General features: G+C 42.4%; 8 protein-coding genes across 8 annotated transcripts; 6 read left to right on the forward strand and 2 right to left on the reverse strand.

Annotated features, from left to right (window-relative positions):
• Positions 1-1,053: 1,053 nt before the first annotated feature.
• On the forward strand, positions 1,054-3,846 carry IL334_002892 (uncharacterized protein; the record flags this gene model as incomplete). Its single annotated transcript, XM_062934630.1, has 12 exons — positions 1,054-1,082; positions 1,210-1,361; positions 1,452-1,559; positions 1,629-1,717; positions 1,792-2,214; positions 2,280-2,472; positions 2,530-2,582; positions 2,631-2,723; positions 2,771-2,954; positions 3,010-3,173; positions 3,225-3,613; positions 3,720-3,846. The coding sequence occupies 12 exons, from the start codon at positions 1,054-1,056 to the stop codon at positions 3,844-3,846; spliced, it is 2,004 nt and encodes a 667-aa protein (XP_062790681.1).
• Positions 3,847-4,464: 618 nt separating this feature from the next.
• Positions 4,465-4,953, forward strand: IL334_002893 (uncharacterized protein; the record flags this gene model as incomplete). The annotated part of the gene is made up of 2 exons (XM_062934631.1): positions 4,465-4,570; positions 4,658-4,953. 2 exons carry the CDS (start codon positions 4,465-4,467, stop codon positions 4,951-4,953), a joined length of 402 nt encoding a protein of 133 aa, XP_062790682.1.
• A 233-nt stretch (positions 4,954-5,186) lies between these two features.
• Positions 5,187-5,689, reverse strand: IL334_002894 (uncharacterized protein; the record flags this gene model as incomplete). Its single annotated transcript, XM_062934632.1, has 2 exons — positions 5,187-5,437; positions 5,632-5,689. 2 exons carry the CDS (start codon positions 5,687-5,689, stop codon positions 5,187-5,189), a joined length of 309 nt encoding a protein of 102 aa, XP_062790683.1.
• A 654-nt stretch (positions 5,690-6,343) lies between these two features.
• IL334_002895 (uncharacterized protein) lies at positions 6,344-9,577 on the forward strand (the record flags this gene model as incomplete). The annotated part of the gene is made up of 16 exons (XM_062934633.1): positions 6,344-6,585; positions 6,652-6,666; positions 6,734-6,818; positions 6,964-7,137; positions 7,259-7,299; positions 7,377-7,496; positions 7,562-7,682; positions 7,753-7,852; positions 7,901-7,961; positions 8,017-8,361; positions 8,426-8,531; positions 8,604-8,903; positions 8,983-9,120; positions 9,178-9,252; positions 9,323-9,473; positions 9,543-9,577. The coding sequence occupies 16 exons, from the start codon at positions 6,344-6,346 to the stop codon at positions 9,575-9,577; spliced, it is 2,109 nt and encodes a 702-aa protein (XP_062790684.1).
• Positions 9,578-9,983: 406 nt separating this feature from the next.
• On the forward strand, positions 9,984-11,381 carry IL334_002896 (cofilin; the record flags this gene model as incomplete). Its single annotated transcript, XM_062934634.1, has 6 exons — positions 9,984-9,986; positions 10,058-10,075; positions 10,372-10,610; positions 10,966-11,042; positions 11,213-11,266; positions 11,356-11,381. The coding sequence occupies 6 exons, from the start codon at positions 9,984-9,986 to the stop codon at positions 11,379-11,381; spliced, it is 417 nt and encodes a 138-aa protein (XP_062790685.1).
• Positions 11,382-13,378: 1,997 nt separating this feature from the next.
• On the forward strand, positions 13,379-13,766 carry IL334_002897 (uncharacterized protein; the record flags this gene model as incomplete). The annotated part of the gene is made up of 2 exons (XM_062934635.1): positions 13,379-13,491; positions 13,670-13,766. The coding sequence occupies 2 exons, from the start codon at positions 13,379-13,381 to the stop codon at positions 13,764-13,766; spliced, it is 210 nt and encodes a 69-aa protein (XP_062790686.1).
• A 663-nt stretch (positions 13,767-14,429) lies between these two features.
• IL334_002898 (uncharacterized protein) lies at positions 14,430-18,622 on the forward strand (the record flags this gene model as incomplete). The annotated part of the gene is made up of 9 exons (XM_062934636.1): positions 14,430-15,521; positions 15,617-15,703; positions 15,777-16,372; positions 16,458-16,603; positions 16,674-16,883; positions 16,951-17,210; positions 17,271-17,421; positions 17,508-18,475; positions 18,587-18,622. 9 exons carry the CDS (start codon positions 14,430-14,432, stop codon positions 18,620-18,622), a joined length of 3,546 nt encoding a protein of 1,181 aa, XP_062790687.1.
• Positions 18,623-19,110: 488 nt separating this feature from the next.
• Positions 19,111-23,781, reverse strand: IL334_002899 (uncharacterized protein; the record flags this gene model as incomplete). The annotated part of the gene is made up of 12 exons (XM_062934637.1): positions 19,111-19,449; positions 19,539-19,862; positions 19,950-20,081; positions 20,162-20,394; positions 20,462-21,915; positions 21,980-22,104; positions 22,197-22,400; positions 22,486-22,743; positions 22,863-23,075; positions 23,133-23,441; positions 23,558-23,619; positions 23,706-23,781. 12 exons carry the CDS (start codon positions 23,779-23,781, stop codon positions 19,111-19,113), a joined length of 3,729 nt encoding a protein of 1,242 aa, XP_062790688.1.
• Positions 23,782-24,164: the final 383 nt, after the last annotated feature.

A 24,164-nucleotide genomic window follows, 5' to 3' on the forward strand; every position in this document is an offset into this window, starting at 1 on the left:
AGACCCAGGAGATCCTGTGGTTGTTTATGGAGATGTTGGACGTGCAGCACTTCTGGGCCAATATGATTATAACCTATTAGCTCGATCACGATGTACAACTTTAGCTGGTGGCGCTTTAGGTGGGATGAAAGGCTGGGGTTGCATGCTGAGGTACTTGAATTGGAGCTGCTGATGAGTAGTAGATAAGGCCAGAATAGAATGGGGTAGACCTTTTGTGAGTATGAGGTGCAAGCTTACAGAATCTACTACCGGACCCATGCTTCGGTAATTTCTCGAAAGCGGAAATCGATTCAATGTAGAATCCATCATTTTGATGACGAGTTCACCATTTTCTGTCGTCAAAGTCTCTATCGTCCGATGGAGATGTACAAGGGCGAGGGCGAAGACACCTGATATGCCAGCAGAACGATATTGAAGACCATGAAATGATCCCATTCGACGATTAGGCAATCATCAAGTAGGGGACAAAGAGTATCCCTGAGACTCGAAGTTGATGTCTTCCGTTGAGCAAGAGAGTGCAAAATCTATAGTACGTCGTTCATCATAGAACATGTGATAAGCTTCTTTCCAACAGTCTGACGTAGCATAACCCATGTCAATGAGCAGATATGCTGTGCTTGCAAGTAAAAAATGAAAAAGCGGAAAATTAGGTTTCACGTGAGCTGAGACACGTTGCCTTATGGAGCTACATAAAGTTGAGCCTCAGTAGTGAGGTTGTTCTCATACATTACGTGTGTCATGCAGGGGCTGTAGTGATATGATGCATATAAACCACCCAGACAAGACTAGACGTTGCCCAGTATCACGCAGGTATACGAAAAGATCATAAAAGCCAAAGAGGATTGATCCATGTGCCACTGATACTGCAATCCATGAACCTGTTTTCCCTCCACTTTTCATATCTTTCCCAAATACGAAATCAACATTCCTTCTCGCTTCTTTTCCTTCTCTCCTTCATTCTTCCCTTCCTTACTTTCTCTCATTTGCCCTCATCTCACAAGCATAGGCTGTTCGCGTGCCAGCATCCTGCTTATCCAGTGGACGTATCCTACAATGGCTCAACAACCTCATTCACTCAAAATGTTCGTCTTCTTTTTACCTTATTTTTCTTTTCTCGAATTGGGATAAAAACAAGCTGACTCTCTAAACTTTCATCGTTGTTTCTTCCCCCTGACGTGACGCATATTCCTATTCCGCCGTTATTCTTAGTCTCGCCATAGGTTCTCCCTTATCGGAACTGACGACTCTTATAGCTAAGATTACAGCTATAAACTCCAAACACGGTCCATTCGATGCGTGTGTTATAGTTGGTGATCTGTTCAAAGAAGGAAGTGATGGATCCGAAGTTGGAGGTCTAAACTGTAAGAGCTGTCATTCCTACCATTGACATCGATCATGAACACAAGCAGGGGTATGGAAAGAACCCAGGCTGATAGGAACGACGATGTTAGTCCCCGTCCCTACATACTTCACCGTTGGCAGATATGAATTACCAGATCAAGTCAAAGATCAAATAACCAAGACTGGTGGTGAAGTAGCAAATAATCTAGTTTACCTCGGTGAGCTATCTCCACAAATGTCATCCTGAAGTTGTAACTAATGCACAATCTAATCGTCGCTCTGCGTAGGTAAATCAACGGTCCTGACCACCGCTCAAGGTTTGAAGATAGCTTGCGTAGGAGGACAATTCACTGAAGAAGGCTATGACACAAAAGGAGTAAGTAGTCACCTCCTACTAGTCGTTAGGTGTCAACGTGTCGAATACGGTGAAGCTGATCCACGTGTCAACAGGATCAATTCTCGCCTGTCATTTCGAAGGATTCGATCTCGAGTATCCTCTCACATCCCATATTATCTGGATCTCTCAATAACCCATCCGAGTCCCTCTCATCTGCCAAAGCATCGGCATCAGCCCTTCCTTCAGCATTTCAAGGTGTCGATCTCCTACTTTTCTCTTCCCCTCCGCCTCATCTCTCGACCCTTTCACCTTCGTACCCCTCTTCGGGAGTATCGATTGCCAATTCTGCCCCACCACTAGAAGAAGTAGTACGAAGAGCTAAGCCTAGGTACCTTTTATGGGGTGATGGAGAAGGATTCTGGGAAAGAGAACCTTGGGGTTGGAATGGTCCCACAGGTAAAGAAGAACGATGGACTAGAGCTGTCAAGCTTGGTGCTTTAGGCGGTGAAGCTCCATCAGGTGGAAAAAAAGCTAGAGTCAGTATGAGCGAGCCTCGTCAGGTCTCTCTAGGCACACATAGCTGATCTAAAGTTTTCCATAGTGGTTCTACGCGTTCACTCTTCCTTCTCAAACGGCTACTTCTCCCTTACCACCGAAACCAGCAAACTCAACACCTTGTCCATTTGCGATGCCCTCCACACCAGGAGGCTCAGCGTCAAACGGAAAGAAAAGAGCTGCACTGGAAGATCAAAACCACATCTTCGGTGGGCAGAGTACTAAGAGAGGTAGAACAGGTAAGTTGACTGTTCGAGATAGAACTGTAACGCAGCTTATCGTTGTGACGACTCCAGATGGTGGAGCGCCTCCTGACAGCTATATATGCAAGATATGTGCTCAACCTGGGGTAAGCTCACAACATATAGTCATAGTATACAGCTTACAGTCTTGCTAGCATTGGATCCAAGACTGCCCTCAAAAGAGCGGAAGGGATGCGAAAGATCACTCCAAACCACCTTCGGGATATGTTTGCAAAATATGTCAATCTGTGGGTACTGCTTCAGATAACTTGAATACGGCTGATCATCTTCGTAGTCTGATCACTTCATCAAAGAATGCCCGCAAAAAGACGAAAAGCCTCGTGGACCGAAACCGCCTCCTCAAGGATACGTGTGTCGAGCATGTGGTATTGCAGATGCCCACTATATCAAGGATTGTCCTGTAGTGCTCGAGAGGGAAGAAGTCAAATCCAAGAAGAAGGAGTTGGGACCCGCAGAATGTGAGCTGCCAGATATTGACACTCGGAGTCATCAGCTCACAGCGACTTGTGTCAGGCTGGTTCTGTCTAAGTAATCCTAAAGTCACCAAACATCTGATCGTCGCAATTGGCTCTGAAACATATGTCACTCTTCCTAAAGGTCAACTAATCCCTACGTTGCCCAAACATATTGCTCAAGGAGGCCAGAAACCACTTGTGCCCGGCGGTGGACATGTGCTGGTAAGCAATTAGACAAAAAAACGAGGGATGGCCAGCTCATCAATTTGCTAGATTATTCCAATCGCTCATCACCCCACCCTCCTTTCCATCCCAGCGGAAGATGCAATGTCTATCATTTCCGAACTTGAAGGATTCAAATCATCCTTGAGAGCCTGTTACGCGTCGTACGGAGCTGTTCCAGTGACATTTGAAGTAGGACGACTTTCAGGTAGAGGTGGACACGCTCATGTTCAGATCCTTCCTATACCTAAGGATTTAGCGGACAAAGTGGAAGATTCGTTCAGAAAGGCTGGAACAGCGCAAGGTTTCGAATGGGAAGAAGAACCTGAAAGAGCTTTGGCTAGAATCGGTCCCACAGGAAATTACTTCAAAGTTGAATGTCCTGATGGAAAGAAACTAGTTCACCTCTTAAAAGGAGGCTTTGATTTACAATTCGGAAGGTGAGTCAACATTGCATTTTGGGATCTTTGCTTCAGGAATACCCAGAAATTCACGGTATGATAACTCGCGGCTAAGACGCATGCTGACATCTGTTGTATGACGTAGAATGGTTATTGGTAGTCTGTTGGGATATCATCATCGAATTGACTGGAAAGAATGCTCTCAAAGTGAAGCTGAAGATAAAGAAGATGCTCAAAAGTTCAAGAAGGCTTTTGCACCTTTTCACTCTTGAGCGGATGGGAAAAAGAGGAAGTAAGAAGGCAGATGTAGCGAGAGGTAAGAGAAGGAGGGCAGGCGAGGTGGAAAGATGAAATGGCATGAGGACGTAACATCGGTCAAAGTTACCTGAGGGGATTAGGGCGGACCCGTATCATAAAGACTGCGACGTGGGCGTGAAGCGTACAGTTTGCCATGAGTATTTTTAACATAATCTGTGAATAAGTGAATAATCTGCAAATAATCTGCAAGTATATACATCATATGGCAAATGTGAAGTGTCAAACGTCAAAATCGATTGCCGTATCAATCAATATGTATCAAATAACCAAAATTAACCTTCTGTGATCGGTGTTGTGGATCCTACAGTCAAATGCTTGAGCCCATCCAAGCATGCGTACGAGTCATCTCGTACACTCGCGATTGACCTTCGGCTTCCAAGCTCCAATAATTCTATTTTTGGAAATGACCGGAATTGTCTCCGAAGGACATTAAGCTTGATTTGATACACGTAACTTATAAATAGTGAGAACGTTCACATATGAAATCAAAATCATTCTTCCTCATGAAATAATCCATCTACTATATTAACAAACAGTGCAAAAGCGAGACGCCTGTATACGTACGGCTCAACATGGCAGCTGTCAGTGGATTAACAACATATCATAAATATATCGCTGGTGGTTTAGGTCTTGTGTTTACCGGACTAGGTTTAGCTGGTATATACGATCCACTCAATCGTGAGTTTTCGGGATCTTGTTAAGTGCAGCGTGTAATCAGATGGGATACATACTGAATTTCCTTCAATTGTGAAATCTAAACAATAGAATCTCACGCTTTTGGACTTGTCAACTCAACAAATAAAGAAATAACATTTTATCCAGGATTATCAGCACGTAATATATCTGCTGGATTGTATATCTTTTATATGATCAATCAAAACAATAATCAGAAGAGGAATTTAGGTGTTTTCTTGTTGGTATGGACTATAACTTCTTGGACTGATTATATGATCTGTTTAAACGCTCAATCGAGAGGAGAACAGGTTAATATGGGTTTCTCACACGCTATCACTGCTGTCTTGACTACTGTATTCGCTACCAGATTACTTGAGGTTTGGTAGCTTACTTTGTGGTGAAAGGAAGAACTTAAACTCATCTCCATACAGTTCATGCATAATACTTTTGTACGTGCTTCGTTCTCGTATAAACTCGTTGCACCATTCTTTCGTGTTATCTTGATCGAGATTCGAGCGCTAGTGGCAATCACATTGTTACGCAGAGAGCCTGAGTAACAAAGTACGAAGTCAGTATTTTGGGATTAATCAAGCTTCTGAGCACTAGACCGATAACTCACTCAGTTGGAACCAGCTTGTTGAGCGGCACCTGCACCGGATTTGAATCCGTGAACCCATTCCCAATCTTGATCAACATCTTTACCGTTCTCTTGAGCACGTTGTTTACCCCATTGCTCGAGGTCACCAGGCAGCTCGTTGCCGGATGATAAAGCGGAACAGGCATCTGCCCATCCGGATTCGAATCCGGGGAAGAACTGTCCGGTCGGTTCGTATCCGTTTCCGTTCTCAGCCCAATAGGCTTTGTGGTTGGCTATGTAATTTACATCAGCCCATGTTCATCGTCTATGCAGGTAGTCGGGAGAAAGGGGAGTCAAGTGGAAGGGGAAGGGGAACGAGGAGTGGAAATGACAGTGGTAGAAGGTGGGATTACTCGAGTAGAGCGTGACAAAGTGTACTGAGCACGGTCTACCTCTGGCACACTCCGAGATGGTACGCAACACTCACTCTCAGCTTCATCTCTGAGCTTGGCCATGGTATCGTGATCAGGAGTGTTGAAGCCCATTTTTGATTGAATATGAAGTTTGTTGTTTGGATGTGAATGCAAATTATCAGTTGAAGTGATGAAAGAGGAATTCGTTTCCAAGACAAATGGGGGTTTATATACCAAATCGTAGTACAAGACACAATGGAGCTGCAACGCTCAGACCACTTTATGACACGTCAAAAAGGTACGATGATTTCATCATATATCAAGACGATGACGTAAAAGATGTATGATCGTCGGCCAATCATTCACCTTTAAACGTGGCTTTTGGGGTTCCCCACTCAAATGCCAGTGAATAGTGTATATACAACATTGAATATGAGTATAGTGAGGGTGGGGCAGCTCTCTGTTTCGATGCACTCCATTCACACTGCGGATGCTCTGATATCAGCGAAGTCGCTGGAAGCAGAAGTGCAGCCAAACTACGGTAGTCAATGCATTCAAGCTAAATCTAGTGCTGTACACCACCTGTATACCATATTTGGTTCCGTTACTTCTTGTTTTGCCCACGCGTCTTCCCTGTCAGATACAAATCACACGCGCGCAATTCCGGGCTCACAATAAGTTTCAGACTTCAGCTTCTCATCAACATACATTTATTTTGTCATCTTCCCTCTCGTCCGTGACTCCTCAGAGATACAAGGGGTTTATCACAAGACGCAACCCGCAAAGATGTTATCACCTGTACTCATGGAAAGACGTAACTCTCAACATACATTAGCAAATTCAGGTGCGAATGGATCATCGTCTTCGACTGGATATTCAGATAGGATGGGACATGGTCGTACGAAATCATTAGGAGCTATCAATTTCGGCAATCCACCTGGAAGTCCAAAACCCATAGGTATATCAAGTCCGACAGTAGGCAATGGTCATGGTAGTTCAGAATATGAATGGGCTGATATTCAAGCTAGGTCAATTAAATCGTTCTTCTGCTTCCCGGAGTAAAATTGAGCTGACGATACGATTTGGGTCGATAGAACGTTTTGCAAGTGGTGAATATGCTCCAATATATTCGTATCGAGTATAACATAGCTGATGGGCTTCAATGTAATGGTGTAGGCTCAATAAACAACTTGAAAGTCAAGGGCTAGATCCTATGATAGATCTAGTAAGGGATTTCTCAAACGGTGTGAAGCTTATTCAAGTGAGCGGTCACATTCTCTCTATCACCTCTTCCTTATCCAGACCCTCAATGAAGAAGTGAATTAACTAACGATATGCCTTCATCTTAGCTCCTCGTAAGCTCCCCTGTTCGAGACCTTCCACTTATCAGCTAACCATCAACACAGGAAATAATGTCGGAAGAATCTCTAGGACGATACGTCAAGAAACCAACGATGAGAGTACAGAAATGTGAAAATGCAGCAAAGGCATTGAATTTCATAAGGAGCAAAAGTATCAAATTGACTAATATCGGTCCGGAAGATATTGTTGATGGTAATCTGAAACTAATATTAGGAATGGTAAGTTCAAGTTCAAATCATCTTTCGCTGTTTTTCCTAAATCTCAATCCTCTCATCTCAACTTCAGCTCAATTAGGGACTGTAGACTTATTTGATGTTCCCTAATGTTGATTTTTGTTAGATATGGACTTTGATTTTGAGATTCACCATAGCCAGTATAACGTATGTCTCTTCTTCCTACTTCATGCTAGTCAATTTACTGTTCATTGAAGTGCTGATTGAGTGATGTGTGAATATAGTGAAGAAGGTCTATCAGCAAAAGATGGCCTTTTACTTTGGTGTCAAAGGAAAACAGCACCTTATAATCCTGAAGTAGATGTACAGAATTTCAAGAAGAGTTTTGCAGATGGTCTAGCTTTGTGAGCACCTCTATCAGGAACAGTAGAGCTTTCGACGTGTCCACTAATTCCGATAATCTTGACAGATGCGCACTGATACATCGACATCGACCTGAATTATTAGATTATCATTCATTGGATAAAACGGATAAGAGGGGAAATACGGAATTAGCGTTTAAAGTAGCTGAAGAGAGACTTGGTATTCCAGTGAGTTCTTCTATTGCATCTTTCTCCAATATTATGCGAATCCTCGCACAACTGATGCGATACTCCTCAGCGCTTATTAGAAGTAAACGATCTATGTGATGTAGAAGTTCCAGATGAGAGATCGGTCATGACTTATGTAGCAGAGTTCTTCCATAAGTTCTCGAGCGAAGGTAAGCTGGGCAGTCCTCGTTGATCTATCAGCTAACATTGTACTACAGACAAAGCTGAGACAGGAGCTAGGAGAGTGGAGAAATTTGCTGAGTTGATGCAGGGTCTTTGGTGAGCTGAAGACCCCTCCTTCGTCCCCAGGGGATTTAGCTCACTGGAAGTTTAGGACAAACAAAAACGATTTCGAGCGACGAATGAATGCCCTATTATCCTCTCTCGACTCGACACTACATTCATGGTCAATAACACCTCAATCTACAACATATCCAGAAGCTATATCACATTTGAACAGATTCAACGAATATAAGAAGACGACTAAACGAGGCTACGTGAAAGAGAGACAAGAATTAGCAGCGTTATACAGTAATATACAAACGAAAGTCAAAACGTATGCGCTGAGATCTTGGGAACCGACACCTGGACTAAGATTGGAAGATCTGGAGAAGAGCTGGCAGGAGTTCTTGATTGCTGAGACAGGGAGAAGTAGGGGTATCAACGCGACCATCAGGGAGTGAGTCGAATTTTGCCTGTTCTTAATCGGAAGAGTTCAGTTGATAAACCTGCTTTGGTTAAAGCATCAAAGACGCTTTAAGGAAAAATTTCGCTAGAGCCGCCGAAGACTTTGTGCTAAGACTACAACAGATAGAGCAAGCTATTGGCACTCTAAGAGGACCCTTACCCGTGAGTCACTGCAGCTGCAGACCGGGAGGAAAGCTTTCAAGCTGATATGTTATTTTGTGACCCACCTCGCAGGACCAAAAGCAGACTTTAACCAAACTCTCATCCTCAATTCCCTCACTCCATCATTCCCTCACGACCACAATCGCGGATATCAACAATGGCTGCCTAGAAGCCAAAGTGGAAGAAAACGATTACACCGTTTTGACGTATGACGATTTACAATATGAGTTGGAACTGGCAGAAGGTGGAGTGAAGAAGAAGATCGCTTTTGTGGATAACCAGATGGTTTCTGCACAACATACGAATGTCACCCCTGCTAAATTGGAAGAATTCGAAGCTACTTTCAAGCATTTCGCGCACGAGGAAAGCAACGTAGGTTATCGATTAGCACCGTTCAGCTTTCATTCCTGGATTTCTTTAAGAAGCGAGATAAGCTGATTAGCGTGAATAGACACTTGAAGTATGGGAAATGCACGCTGCTTTAGCTTCTTTAGGTATCGTTTATGCGGAAGAAGAGATCGCCATAATATATACAGAGTTGCAACAGAAATTTGGTCAGATCACTTATGAAGCTTGGTTGGATCTCCTTGTGAGTATAGCAAGGAACATCGAGTATGGAAAGTATAGCTAATAATATGTATGATAGGTCGATCTCACCAAAGATGACGCTTCTTCTCCTGAACAGCTGAGAGAAGCATTCAGAGGTATGGCAGCAGACAAGGTGAACTACGACCATGTACTTGAGTATGAAAGTATGATTGTGCTGATGTATAACTTGTGAATATCACCAGCCTTATGTCACGGACATCGACTTTCAATACGCTCAATTACCAAAAGAAACGGTCAGATTCCTTGTGGAGATTATGCCGGAAGAGAGAAACCCTCCTCCACTGCAAGAAGGTCAAGAGAGACCGGTTGGTAATGGTCAAAGGGCGTTTGATTGTAAGTGCGGATTTGGAACACTCGAAAGCGAAAGGACGGTTGGACTTATCTTGTCGGTACCGTCTGTAGATCACGCTTTCCTAGAAGAGTCTTTCACATCCTAGTCCAGTTATTGCGCAAACGTTGTCTATGATGCATGATATAACGATGTAATGAGCTCTTTTCTGTGTAGTAATTTGTATCGTTCTCAATGGGATGGTGTATATGTATGTATACCATGCATTTGATATATGTATTGTAAACCTGAATGAACTCTTGTGCCACATTGGGGGCAAGCTCTTTGTTATTGATTCAGGGTTTTCACTCTATGAATCGCGCCACGCATGTTGACGATGATCAAGAATCACACCCCCCCACCACCCCCTCTCATCGTCACCGCTTTGACGAGGTAACAGATACAATTCATACAGATCATTCTAACCCGTCTTCCTTTGTTGACAATATCAATTCAGGACCAACTCGTCATCCCTTTCCACTCTCAATCAACTAGACAAATATAGATCAAGCAAAATGGTATGTCAACTTCGATTCAAACGGAGACAAGAGAGAATACTGATGTTTGTTGAATGGTGGACGTCATTTAGTCTTCCGGTGTTCAACCTGTGTGTATCCATTTCTTATCCTTCTTTCGCGTCGTTCATGGCGGATTAGCGGTGGATGATACATCCGAAGTATCAGTACAGGGATGATGTGTTCTATATCTTGCTCAACTATCCCATCTCTCGCTGTCAACTTCATAGTCCCGCTCAATCCCATATTGTCTATACTTGACTATCGTCAACCCACCATCTGGGTATCTTGGTGGAGGAGACCTTGGTCATTCCACTTGACATACTATTTGATCAGATAGTTTCAACTAGCTGTAGCTGTAGCTGACATGTAGGATCTTGCTCGGTAGACCCAAGAATGTCTTGAAAAATTCCAAGAACTCAAAACGGGTAAAAAACTATCTTACGTAGTATACGGATTATCAGAAGATAAAAAATCAATCGTGGTTCTCAAATCATCAGAAGAAAAAGACTTTGATTCTTTCGTGGGCGAATTACCCGAAAAAGAATGTAGATGGGCAGTATACGATTTCGAATTCACTTTACCTGGTGGTGAAGGTATCAGAAATAAATTGGTCTTCGTCGTCTGGTGAGTTTATCCCTTTTTCGGGCAGGGGGTGGGTTGGGGGCGGCCTATGGCCTCGGAATCGAATATCGCGGTGAACAGAGAAGATGGCGAGATGTATGGGGCTACTGGACTACTGCGTCAGTCCGACCGAATGGAGGGACGTAAAATTGGAGCGAGACGCTAGATGAGGGATTCACGACTGTATCTCTACGAAGGGAAGGCAGGGGTTTATGACTGAGGAAGACGTCAGACAGGGCCAAAGAATCTGGTGATAGAAATGAGACAAAGAGTGCAGATATGGGTCTTGAAACGCAGGATTTTCATGATCACTTCTTGTAAGCTTAATGCCAACTACGCTAACACACCTCACCTCTAGGTCCCCTGACGATGCCAATGTCAAGAACAAGATGATGTTCGCTTCTTCCAAAGATGCTCTTCGACGACGACTCGAGGGTGAGTCTGCTTGTAACGATTTTCACAATATTCATATTTCCTTTACTAATCATACTGTTCACCTTCTTTCTCGATGAATCGCTCTCATTGACTTTCTTCCATCACTCTACTCACACTTCATGCAATAAAACACTGCTCGCGTTATCGCTGTCCCTTCATCATCCATATAGGTATTCACATCGAAATCCAAGCTACTGAATTCTCCGAAATCACCAAAGATGCCAGTGAGTCCTGTTCCCGTCCTGCTTTTTCCCTCAACTTTGATAAAGTGGCAGGAATGAAACTGATTCTCCGTATGTAATCTCATCATCAGTCATGGAGAAAGCTCTCCGACGATAAATATAGATATCTATGTAAAAGATATCCCCTAATTCCCTCTTTTTCGTAAGTCGCCATCGTGATTCCCAACCACAACTCGAACTTGATCAAAGTAAATCAGCTGACGATATCGCTCTGGCATAGTTAGCGTTACGTTCCATTTTTTCTGTTTAGAATGAATTACATCGAGAATGCAATGAGTTTAGTTGCTTACACAAAGTGTTTTTGCGGTCAAATGGCGTTTTGAGAGTTTTTGGTCGTTCGTTGATACAATGAAGATGTTTACGCAAACGCAAGTGATAGACGAAGAAGCGTCGTTTTGACCAGAATGTTTTTTCATGCTTTCTTCATCGTGGTAATATCCGCGAGTACATGAAGTCAACTATGCCTTTATTTTGGGCAGTAAGTAAGGGGTAAAAAGACGCCATATCTTCTCACTATCATATCTACGCACTTGTTTCATGTTCTGCTTTGTGATTGAAATGAGATGGTGTCTGCTGTTTCTCTCTATTTTGGATTTTGGGTTTAGTCTTCCATTGATTGCGTGGCGTGACAGACAAAAAGAACAGGGGAAATGTTAGTGGGTCAATAAGAGGACAAGTAGGCTACCTTGCGAGACTTGTTTATGGATGGCGATGCTAGCTTGTGACGATGAATGTATGCATACATAGGATTTGTTTGGTTAGTTTGACAAATGGTCCGATTGTTTACTTACTCCTACTGGATCTAAGAAGTCATTTGAAACCAAATTACAAGCAAGCAATTCATATTTCTTCATTCGAACAAGATAGGCCAAAGGTATTGGTGTGACGATTCCCCAGTACTTTCTTTACCTCGCAGATGACGTTTTCCTTCTCAACTTATATCAATTATTGATATTATCACAATCAAACAGCGCTTCGGAAGATCACAAACGTCACACACAAGCACAAAACGTAAATCTGCAAAACGTCAAAAACGTCAAAATCGAAATCCGCCACCATCATTCTCCTTCCTTCTCCACTATTCGATAGTAGTATACTTAATATTGTCTGTCTATCTCCGTTATTCTAACGGGAATTGAGAGGAAGGGGTTAAGGGGGGGAGAAGATCATTGCCCTGAGATCATCTCACAATTTGTCTATCACCAAATATTATTACCATATATAATTAATTACGGTGTTGCCCGAATCCCAAGGATCAAGAAAGGATCAAGAGTGGCAATTCCTCAGTTCCACAGTGTCTCCCCGCGCCACCTCACAGTTTATGCGAGTTACGCTTACGAATGCGGACAATCTCATGGCTGTGAGAGTATATATATGTACATATCCTTATCTTTCAACCAACGTCCCATCCATCCATTCATCTCTTCTCTCCTTTCTTTCATTCACATTTTGAGAGAGTTTACAACACATACATACCTACACACCCATTCCATCAACTGATCCCATTACAAACAATCATACAACCGATTACCAATAGCAATACATACAAGTAACGAATAGAACTCATCAACCAATAGCCTCATCGCCAACGCATAACAATCACACGACTTTCCTCATTCTCCACGCACTGGATAACATCGTCTCAACCACGATCCATTCCATATAGGACACCTTACTCTCTTTATTCTATTTCATCCTCATTCGATCGATCAGATTATTAGAAATATTAGAGTGATAGATCTCAAACTTAGATAAAGCGACTCGATCAGTATTCAGCCAGATTGGATCAGAACATTTTGCCACTCAAGAACACAAAGTCAATCGACGTATTCATACCCTCCTACTTTCCACAAAGCTCATTCATCCAATATGTAAGTCAATCTCATTCCCACTTCCCCATATTACTACAATGCATCGATCCATCACCGTACATACACGTGCAATACATCGTCACATCGCTACACCGATTCCTTCCAAATGATCAGGGCTGACACCTCTATCTTCAATACTCTTAGGCCAGCTAAGAAACGATGTCAATTCAAAGTCGTATATAACATCCCCACTTCACCTATAGAAGAAGGTTCCAAACCTGAAATGACTGCAAATCCAACACAATGTCCTTCAGCCGCCCAAAGAATCGTCGGTGATTGTCCTCATTGTCAGAAGAACTTCTGTTCAGCGCACAGACAACCGGAAGCACATAATTGGTAAGGTCACTTTACGGTCGTAGTCAGCTTTCACCCCTTTATACCTACCTCTTGCACATATTTTCATTAGCTTCGCACGGAGCTTGTTATGACCATCTTGCTCTCACTCTTTTTCCGCTCCATGATCTTTTCTTTTCTCACGCTGGGTTTCTTCGCTAACACACTCATCTCTACACAGCTCCGGCATGCAAGCTTGTCGAGATGCAGCTTTCCAAGCCAACAAAGCACGGCTTGAGAAAGAACGGACTGTTGCCAGTAAGATTGCGCAAGCATAGATACTCATAGAGGACGAGCGATAGAAATCTGTAGTTATGTAAATAAACAATCATATCAAAGAAAACACTGTTTGTATAAAGAGTACGGAATCATACCCCATTTGTAGAGATCGCTAAAGTAATATGAATGGCACACAACATCGATCAAACTCTGGGTTTAGCAAGATTGTTGGGCTCATGTTGTCCCCCCGTTCACGGAAGACTCATGAGGTGTCTGATTCTGGAACAGTTTTGTATCACCTCTTTGCCGCGTGAACCAATGGGGGGAATTTGACATTGTTTTGTCTTTTCGTGTACAGCGTCCGACGACGCAACAGCCATTAGCATTCGAACGCATGCGTACGCTGTGAATTGGGAATGCATGCAATGCGATGATGGCAGTATGAGGATACAGGGGGAACAGCAGGAACATGATGAGAACGATGTTTTTTGAACGACATATGAGAATGAGCCAAGATATTAATAGCGACTACGTCATGCGTTACTAGTTTGTGTCATGGTTCATTTTCACTCTCACTTTCACTTTCACTACTACTGTCTTTCGTTGCACGTTTCATTGAACTGACTGGTATCCTTCATCCATCATCTTGCGTATACATATACATATACCTTGCCGACTCCAACTTTCTCTCTAAGACCCATACCCGTGACACATCGCTCACCATGTCGTCCTCGAGCCCTAATCCGAATGTACCGTATAAACCATATACACCGCGTAGACAACGTTCTGCTCGACCTGATCGACCATTACCTGCCCCACCACCTGAGGAAGACGTAGGTGCAGTCAATGCATTTGAAATAGCACAAGGGTTCACCTCACCACCTTCACCACCTCGTCCATCATCGCTGCCATCACAGAGTCACGGAAAAGATCTACCGTCACCCCCACCACCACCTCCACCTCCGAACACAGCTCCCATCAGTGGGAGTCAGCAACAACCCCGACGAAGAGATGATTCAGATACGTCTTCTAATGAACCAAGATCAGCACCACCTGTACCTAAAACATCTTCTCAACATTTACATCCATTCCATTCCACTTTACCTACTACGATGGAACCTCCCACTACACTCACACCATTACGAGCACATTACCTGAAGAAAACATTGGTGAACCTTCAAGTGAAATACGAACTAAATCTAATAACAGATCCAGTACTGGGTGCCAATGCATTAGGCTTGTTAGGTGATCCGTTCATCTTGCCTGATTCAGCTAAAAAAGAAGCTTTAGATAGGATAAGTGAATATTCGAAATCAGAAGGTAGAATAGAAGATTTACCTTTATTGAGGTTCATGTTTCATCAATTTCTTTTACCATTTCCGTTTTTGGCTACTGCCCCACCGACTTTCTGGTCATCCAAAGTCCAGCCTTTTTTATCTTCTTTCCTCTCGACAACGGGAGTATCAGCACATGCTACGTTAAGTGAGAAGGAAAGGGAAGTAGCAGAAAGTTTAATGACTAAGGAAGAAAAAAAAGAAGCATTGGAAAAAAAGAAATTATGGGCAAAAGTCGAAAAGCATTTAGCGTTGATGTTCGGTGTGGGAATCAAATTAACTTCAGGCGAAGAAGTAGTTAGAATAGGTCAAAGTGAATTAAGAAGATTAGAAGAATTACAAGAGGAAAGAAGAAAAAGATGGTTGGAAAAACATCCTTTAGCAGAACAAGGTTTAGATCCAAGTCAAGGTTTCGAAGTAAACGTTGTTGGCGTAAGAGTCGTCGTGGAGAAAGGAAGAGTGAGGAATAGGTCTCATGAGGTTAGTGCGATCCACAATTCACTTGACCTAACGCGAAATCTACATAGAACAATACCACAAATAACTTGAAGCTGATATTATGAGATTCAAAACAGGAATTCATCATTCGTACGAGTCGTAATGGTGTAGCCGATGTATTTGTGTCAAGGAGATATGGTGATTTCAAACGTCTAGCTGATGAGGTATGTCTTGAAAGCCACATAAGAGGGCACTGTCTAATTGATACATATACCTGATTATCGTGTTTCGCGGTAGCTTCGTCTGGCATTCCCCGATTATCCAATTCCACCACCACCACCGAAAGACAAGTCTGTGACAGCGGCAGCCACAAGTCCTCCTCCTTCAGCAGGGTATAGTGCTTACAACCCGCTTCGAATGATCTACGGATCCGGTATTCCTGAATCCTCTTCAACGACTGGGTATCCGAACCAGCAATCTTCAACGCAACCCGACTCTCCTACGACCGGCGGCACTACTCCTTTATCAAGAGAAAAAAATCGACTTACTCTCCGAGCATATTTAACTTCGGTATTAAGCCTACCTTTCATTATCAATTCACCTATTCTCAGATCGTTCTTACTCTCAGCTCCTACGACTCTGACTCCCCCAGAAGCAGTGGACATTCAAAGACGTCTGGAAGCAGATGCAGTAAGGGAAGAAGGTAGAAGACGATTCAAAGCGGAAGCTGAAAAGCGGATCGAAGCTCTAAGGGAAGGATTAGCCCAATTCAAAGGTGACGTCTTAACCAAAGAAGGTGGACTCAAAGGCGTATTCGAAGTTGTCAGAAGAGTGGAAAGAGTAGAAGATCTACCTAAAGCCGAAGCTAGTGTCTTGGAATGGGGTAGAATATCGTGAGTGACTCGAAAACGTACTCCGCCAAGTATTGCGTATGTCTTGTTGCTCAGACGGCCGATATATTAATGTCTTTATTTATAGCCTTGCAGCCACTGTCTTCCAGCTATTCGTCGCTTCTGATACCGCATCAGAGACGCTGACTCAACTGAAGAGAATACATGGTTTGATGCCTTATTTCGTATTAAAGGGGATACTGAAGATCTCAAATCCAATGGCAATGATCAGAGGTGAGTTTGAAGTCTTTGTGGATATTTCAAGTTCAAGTTGCGGATGGCTAAACTCTTCTGTCCACAACAGGTGTTCTTGATTTATTCCTTGCACGACCATTCGGTGGTCAATCACTCATACAAAGGATGTTCTCTTCTTCTCTCAGCGAGGATGTCAGACTGTTAGGAGAAGACATCGAAGCTGTACAAGAGAAGATTGACGACCCGGTTATATGTCAAAAGATTGAGCAGTATGCCAATGCTCCGTTTGAGATTCAAGAGATATTCAGGAAAGATGCTGGTGAGTCCATCCTTTTCTGCCAAAATCCCTTGTAGTCGTATCGATATTGATCACGATATATCTTCAGCTCAAGAACGAGTCGATCTTCTCGTTACCATACTTCGATCACCTGATATGCCATCACTCTCAAGACCGCAATTCCAACGAGTTGCTAAAGCCACAAGAGCATACCATGAATACAAATCCGCTCAAGCGGATGCAGATGATTCAGACGATGATGTAGGACCTGATAACGAAGATGCCTGGCTATATGAGGATTTGAGCGTGTTATTAAAGTTATGGATGAGGAAAAGAGAGAAGGAAGGATTGTTAGCGTTGATCTTCGAGGTAAGCGATAAGTGACTCTCGCTTAACGGCATTCGCTGATACCGTATATGTGGTATATAGGGCGTCACGGCCGAATTACTGAAAGATATAATCACCATCTTCTACGCTCCCTTGGCGACAGTATATAAGGCTGCTAATATCGCCGATTCGATCGGTGATATGCAGGCTTTCATCAATGATATGATTAGGACTGTTGAGCAAGTGGAAGAACGTGAGTGAGAGATGGATTCGAATAAATTGTTAGGAAGTTTGATGTTCTGAAGGAGAGAACTGACATTCGGCATCCACTCTACTTAGTATCGCAAGAAGATCCCCAACGTACAGTCCAAACGTTTATCGATCTTGTTCAACGACACGAACAATCATTCTATTCATTCGTACATAACGTTCATTCCAAGGGACAAGGGTTATTTGACTCATTGATGGGCTGGATTGAATTATTCCTCACTTATGCTAGAGTTGGGTTACCTCAACCATTAGATTTAGAATTTATTTTACCTGCATCCGAGGACGCGAGAAGAGCAGTGATGAAGGAAGTTGATTCAGTCGCAGAATACCATTACAAACTGAAAGTGGCACATGAAGAGAAAATCCGAAGAAGATTCAGATCTGCTGCTGGACCGCAAGGATCACCAGAAGGAATAGATGAGGAAGCAGCTTTATTAGATAGTGTAATGGCAAGTCTGAGTATCGGTGAGACCGCAGTAGCGGAAGGTGGCGAAATCGCAGATGAAGAAAGTGAAGAAGAAGATGAAGATAATGATAATGAAGAAGATGAAGATGAAAGAGATCAGGCCATTAGAAACTTCAATTTGGATTATGACAATGACAATAATGGAAATGAAGGATCTCATGAAAGAAGAGGAAGCGGTGACGGCGGAGAAAGTTCTTCGTTACAACTACCTCCTACACCTTCTTTCGTCAATCAAGAAAATCTAAGTGCGGAAGGAAGTAGGAGAGGATCAGGTTCATCAGAATCCAACAATAAAGGTAAAAAATCAATGGAGAGAATTAGACATTCGTTAGATTTCAAGAACAAGATCATCAAACCTACTTCACCTAATTCACCTGAAATTGATAAGAAAGATAAAGATAGAGAATCTGGTGGTAGACCGTCAAAGTCAACCAATGCTGATTCGGCCGGAGGAGGTCGGGAAAGGAGTAGAAATAGACAAAATAAGAAGAAAAGAAATAGAAATATCGATCTTTTGGTTCAACCTGAAACAAGGAATATCGATCAATTAAGACCACTCTTCGTCGAAATTGTGAGTTGTCCTTTTTGTATTTTCTGAACTTGATACAATGAGCAAAAAACAGTCCAAGTATAGTAACGATAGGAAGAACAATTTTACTGATTGTCTTGTTTGTCTTCATAGATTCGTCCTAATTTACGAGTCAAAGCATTGAAATAACACCATCGTGTGAGAAGAATTCAAGAGGCATTCAAAGGATTAATACAGAGGCATTTTCTTATATTTCTCACAAGCGTTATTGGTAGTTTCGTTTTCGGGTTTCGTTCTCATATTCTTTTTTTCCATCAATTCAACAATGTTCTAGCTTCATTTTGATATTCTGCTCAGCCTTTGTGTATTGATAAGATTAGATTTCTGTGATATGTATGCATTCACGCTCATTGTGATTCATCAATCGGATGGTATCCCTTGCACTAGACTGGAGACCGAGAAAAAGCTGAATCACAATCACATTTACTATAAATCATCTATGAACAATATTGTTACAGTCATTCCAGATCCTGGCAATTTCTTTTTTGCCCCATTGATATATACAGCGGCTGAAGGTGATCTAAATCCTAGACCCTAAACCCTAAAGCCTACTTCCAATTCCTGTTCTTATCCTTTCGCTTTTTGCTTATAATGCAGATGTAAGCCAAATATTTCGTTTATTCACGAAGTATACTTCTACCCATCAAAGCTTCCATTTCGCCTAACATTCTTTCTTTCCTTTCTATTTCTTCTTCTTCCTCCTCATTGTTTTGTCCTTCATCTTCTTCTTTAGTTTCTCTTTGATGTTGATTGGACTTGGTATTGGTATTGGATGATAAATTGTTATTCTCCAAAATACCATTTTGGGCCATATAATAAATTGCTAAATCTTTTTGACCTGTAGTTAAATCCGGTACGAACGATAATGTTTTGATTGAATCTTGAATTATAGTCTGAATCGCCAATAATAATGATTGAGCAGATTGTCTTATCATGGAAGAAGGTGATAGCATTGCCTAAATAACCGATTTGAATCGAATAAATCAGCTCTGTCATTCTTTCCCACCAAGAGCGGATAAATATATGATTACTTGCGATGACTTACATTCGAAATGACTTGACCTAATCTCCCACCTTCAACTTCAACTACAGCTTGAGGTAATCTCAAAACGCACATTCCTAAACTTGTCAAACCAAACAACCAACCTGAATTCCTTATTCTTTCCTCTGGTGATTCCTTGGCTTTGCCAGTTACCGAGAAGCGTGCTGAACCATCTGTGGTAGTACTTTCTGTATTTTCAGATGGAGTTGAGGTTGATGGATGTTCCAGCAAGAATCGGTCCAGTGATGATTTCAATAGAGTTAAAAGGTAAATCGGATCTGATATTTGGGTTAACAGTGAGATCAACGCATTGGTGCATTCGAGCATCTGGAACAGTGGCAAATCATTAGTCAAAAACCCCTTTGTCCATTCGACCACATTTCAGGAGGGAATTTCCAGGGTAGCACAACTCACAGTGAGGTTGTGACTAGCTCTTAATCTGAACAACATTTCCAACAGTTCTTGCTCATGTTCATCGAATAATGTCCATTGTTGCTGAACCATCTCCCAAAGAACGACCAGACTTTGTTCAAGTAGTTGTTTGTCCTGAAAGATCGTCATTTTCCATCAAGTCAGCCCATCTGAGGTTGAAAGCCGGGTAGAGTGGAGGGGCATTTGTAACATACCTGATCAGGTTTGATGAACTTGAACAATCCATTCAGGACCTTCTCAAATAGTTTTCCTTCTTCCCATATTTTCCTATCTTCTTCACCATGGATAGGGTGTGAAGTAGAGAACAAGGTGAGTTTTTGGAAATTTCGAATAGTCGGTGTACCATTCGATAAAGCTTCAAGATCTGGAAGTATGGCCGATGAAGGTGCTGGAGCTGATGGTTTCAGTGGAGACACTTCGTCCAATACTGAGGGTCTTGGTTAGCGAGCATTCAATTGTCTATCGATAATTGAAGACGGGGGCAGAGTACTTACATTCTTGTCTTCTTATCCACCATGTTCGTTCGTGTTTCCTTTCTTTCAACCGTTCGATGACTAGAGGTGTGACAGCTTCGGGTCTAGGTGAGTCCTCCCATACTTTCCTGTGGCTGTACAACGGAGTTCTGTAGGCACTTGAATTGCCGTTCTGATGACCATTGGTAGGTCTAGCTGGAGTGGTAGGTACGCCATGTCCTTGTCGATGTCCATGTCCGTGCACTAACGGTATAGCTTGTTCTTCGTCTTCGTTATACTCCATCAGTTGTCTTGCGGCAGATTCGGCTTGAGCAGCTTGTGCCCTTCTTGCATCTTCCACTACACCTTGTCCTGGATTCAGGCTTCTTGTAGGAGTACCAATCCAGTCTTCGTCACCCATGTCAGCTTCATGAGAAGCAGATCTTTCCATCCCTGAAGGGGATGACATTCCTAGTCCTGGGTCAGCCTCACGAAACAGGGGTCTACGTGTGCTCTGTGGTGTACGTAAATTATGCGCACTCGAAGCTGTACTTGATCCGGGTGACCTCAAACCCGAAGCGGAATGTTGAGCGAAAGTAGATGATTGTCTCAGAGGAGAATCATGACTCGGTGAACCTCTCGACGGTGAATTTTGACCTAGATTTGTCGAACGTTGATTGGATAGAAGATCTCTCGGTGATCCAAATGATGATTTAGTCGTTTGTCGAGGAGTGGGTGATGAGTTTGGTCCAGGTGAAGTAGGTAAAGGCACGTTTTTAGGTGAACTATCAGGGGGAGAAGTGACACTTCTTTCCAGTCTACCGGGACCATATTTGTTTGATGGATGTGACATTGAAGCTGAAGAATTTGATCTAGTCAAACCTTGTTGTAAGCTTGGTGAAGAAGGTATAGGTCCCGAAACGATTCTAGGTGATTCCTGAGCCATTTTACCTGCTGCTAATTCTGCTGCCTTTGCTTTCCTTTTTTCTGCCAACAGAGCCGATAAAGAACTTGTAGCTCGTTTCGTCGCAGGAGGACCAGGAGCAGTGGTTGCAGTGGACACAGCGGCTTTTGCAGGAGGAACGATCCCATTTGAATCATGAGGGTTTGCTTTTTCTAATTGTTTTCTAGCCATACCATCCAAACCAGTCATGATGGCCTCGGCACGTGATCGCCAAACAGAATAGAAACTCCAAAATGCTTGTCTGGCTAAATCCCTCACAGCGGGATTGACATCTGACAGAGCCTTTTTGATCGCACCTTCAAGCTGATCCATCGATCCGGGAGTCGCTTCGATAGCATGTCTCGACCTTGAACCGTGAATATCGATGAAAGTCTTCAGATGTCCGGTGGAGAAATGTCGAGTTTGAATATTCTTCTCAGCAACTCCGACAGATATATGGCCGATCAGTAATCGTGGATGAACGTTAGTATGTATGATGATAGCGGTCATACAAGCTTGAGACCTTTCAGCTATGATCTTCTTTGTGAAACCGCTATATCGCAATGCAAGGAATCAGTCATGACTTTGATTCCCATACAGGTCGTAAAAGCACTTACGCCATTTTTGCAAGGATAGGTAAGAAGTGTTCCACAAATGGGTCAAATCCATTTCCAAGATGTTCGACCATTTCCTTGAGGAGAAAACAGGATTGCTGAGCGACAGTTGTCCTCAGACTGATGATCTGTGACAAGGTAGACTATCAGTATGGGCTGACATCACAGAACATCATTTCGAGCGATTGATGACTTCTTCCCTTTTCTACCTATGACTCACAGTCTTGGAGAGACCTTCCATTATACCAGCTTTCAATCCATGTGTGAAAGCTTCACTGTATTTACTCCATACACCACCTTTTAACATTCCTCTTATTCTCACAACAGACTTTTCTCTTGGTAACCAATTTTGTTCTGTTTCTTTACCTTCGAAATGTGGGATCATAGCTGCGAATTCGTTTGACAAGTCATGCGGTGATGCAATCTACACGTTCGAACGAAGGGCATCAGCAACCTCTGCTTGCTTGCTTGTGATAAGAAGTATTGTAGTATGAAGTAAGTAAGCTTACATAAACAATCTCAACGTCATCCGTTCCATTTCCCACTGTTACTGCAGGTGCAGTTGAAATGGTTTCTTCTTTGGGAGTTTCGGCTCCAGATGGAATAGCAGGTGTTGATCTACCTGATTCCACACCGGCACCTCCAAATACTCTTGTTATGATATCAGTCGATATTGTTTTCCTAACGTTTCTAGCTATTAGAAGTTTTTTCAGTTCTGATCTTGCAGCTGGGGGAGTTGATGATGGTGATAAGAGAGCTACGACGGTCTATCAAAATTTCAGCACAATCAGCAGACACATTCTGAGTTGTACTCATTCGGCTTATATAGTGATGCTCAGTCAAAAATAGAACCACAGATTCAACAAGAATACATGACATTACTCACTTCTTTTGCTTGTTCTCTAACAGTCCCATCACCATCTTCTAATAAATCAACTAAGATACTTAACCATCCTTTCAATCCAAATTTATTTCCTAATTCTGATCTTAATTTAATCAGTATTTTCAGTGTTTCAACTTTTGATCTTGTTAATTTAGATGACAAGATATCTTTGATATATCGTTCAAATGTTTGTGATAAAGTTTCTTTCTCTTTACCCTTTGAGTTAGGATTGCCATTCCCATTTTGACTTTGAGCTTGACTTTGACCTTGAACTTGACTTGTGGAAGAAGATGAAGAAGAAGAGGAAGTGATAATGTCAGAATCGGAACTTGATTTTCCCAATAAGAAAACAGATAAAGAAGCCGTTGAATGAATTCTGTCTTTTGGATCATTCAGCTTTTCCAGCAATGCAGGTAATACTTGAAGTAAAGCCAATCGTAAGTGTGTGCTTGGTGATAAAGGTATTAAAGGGATGTAAAATGGCAGAAACGAGGTTAATATTGAGGATTGTAATAATGGATGAGAAGATCGTATTAAAGGTGGGATGATTAGAGTTAGAGGATCTATCGTTGATTCAGGTAACTATGAGCGAGAGGATGAGATGGAATTTAGCATCTGATGCAGCTTGTGTACTGGGCCCTAATGGGAAGACATGAGGACGGCAAGTCGTTCACATTTCACCAAACAGTCATACTCACCTCTGCTAATTCTTCCAACTCCAATCCGAAGAATTGGATTAGATCGACCTTCTTATCCGGTTCTTTGATAGACAGCAAGACAACATGTGATCTCAAGTCAGCAAATGTCACTCTTTGAACATCTTGTGATAGGCTAAGAGGGACTTACCAGCAGCTCTAAGCTTTATGATCTTCCCTTCTATATTCTCTTCTGTGAGTACTTTCGTTTTGGTGCCGGAAGACATGTTGATTTCGTGTTGAGGAATAACTCTGTTGAGTAAGAAGAAGCCTTGTTTAGCTCAAGTATATGTTTCTTCCTGCGCTGTGTCAAGATCTGACTGAACTTTGATCAACGTTATAAGGATATCGTCAAGAAGATCCGAGTCTTGTTACATGAAAGTATAGTTACAATGTTGGTTCAACTTTGAAATAGTTGAATGTCTTCGTTGAATGATCCCAAAAACACGAGAATTAACTTCCGGTTATGTTGATTATTTATGTTCAAGTGTCTTTTGTTTCGAGGGAATGATCGCGTTGATTTTCAGTCTCATTTGCCCCATTACATACTACGATGATCATCACCACTCACATTAATGCAATCTCAGACACTATAGAAGGTATTCGATAA

This window comes from Kwoniella shivajii, chromosome 3 (assembly GCF_035658355.1).
Source record: "Kwoniella shivajii chromosome 3, complete sequence".
Lineage (NCBI taxonomy): Eukaryota > Fungi > Basidiomycota > Tremellomycetes > Tremellales > Cryptococcaceae > Kwoniella > Kwoniella shivajii.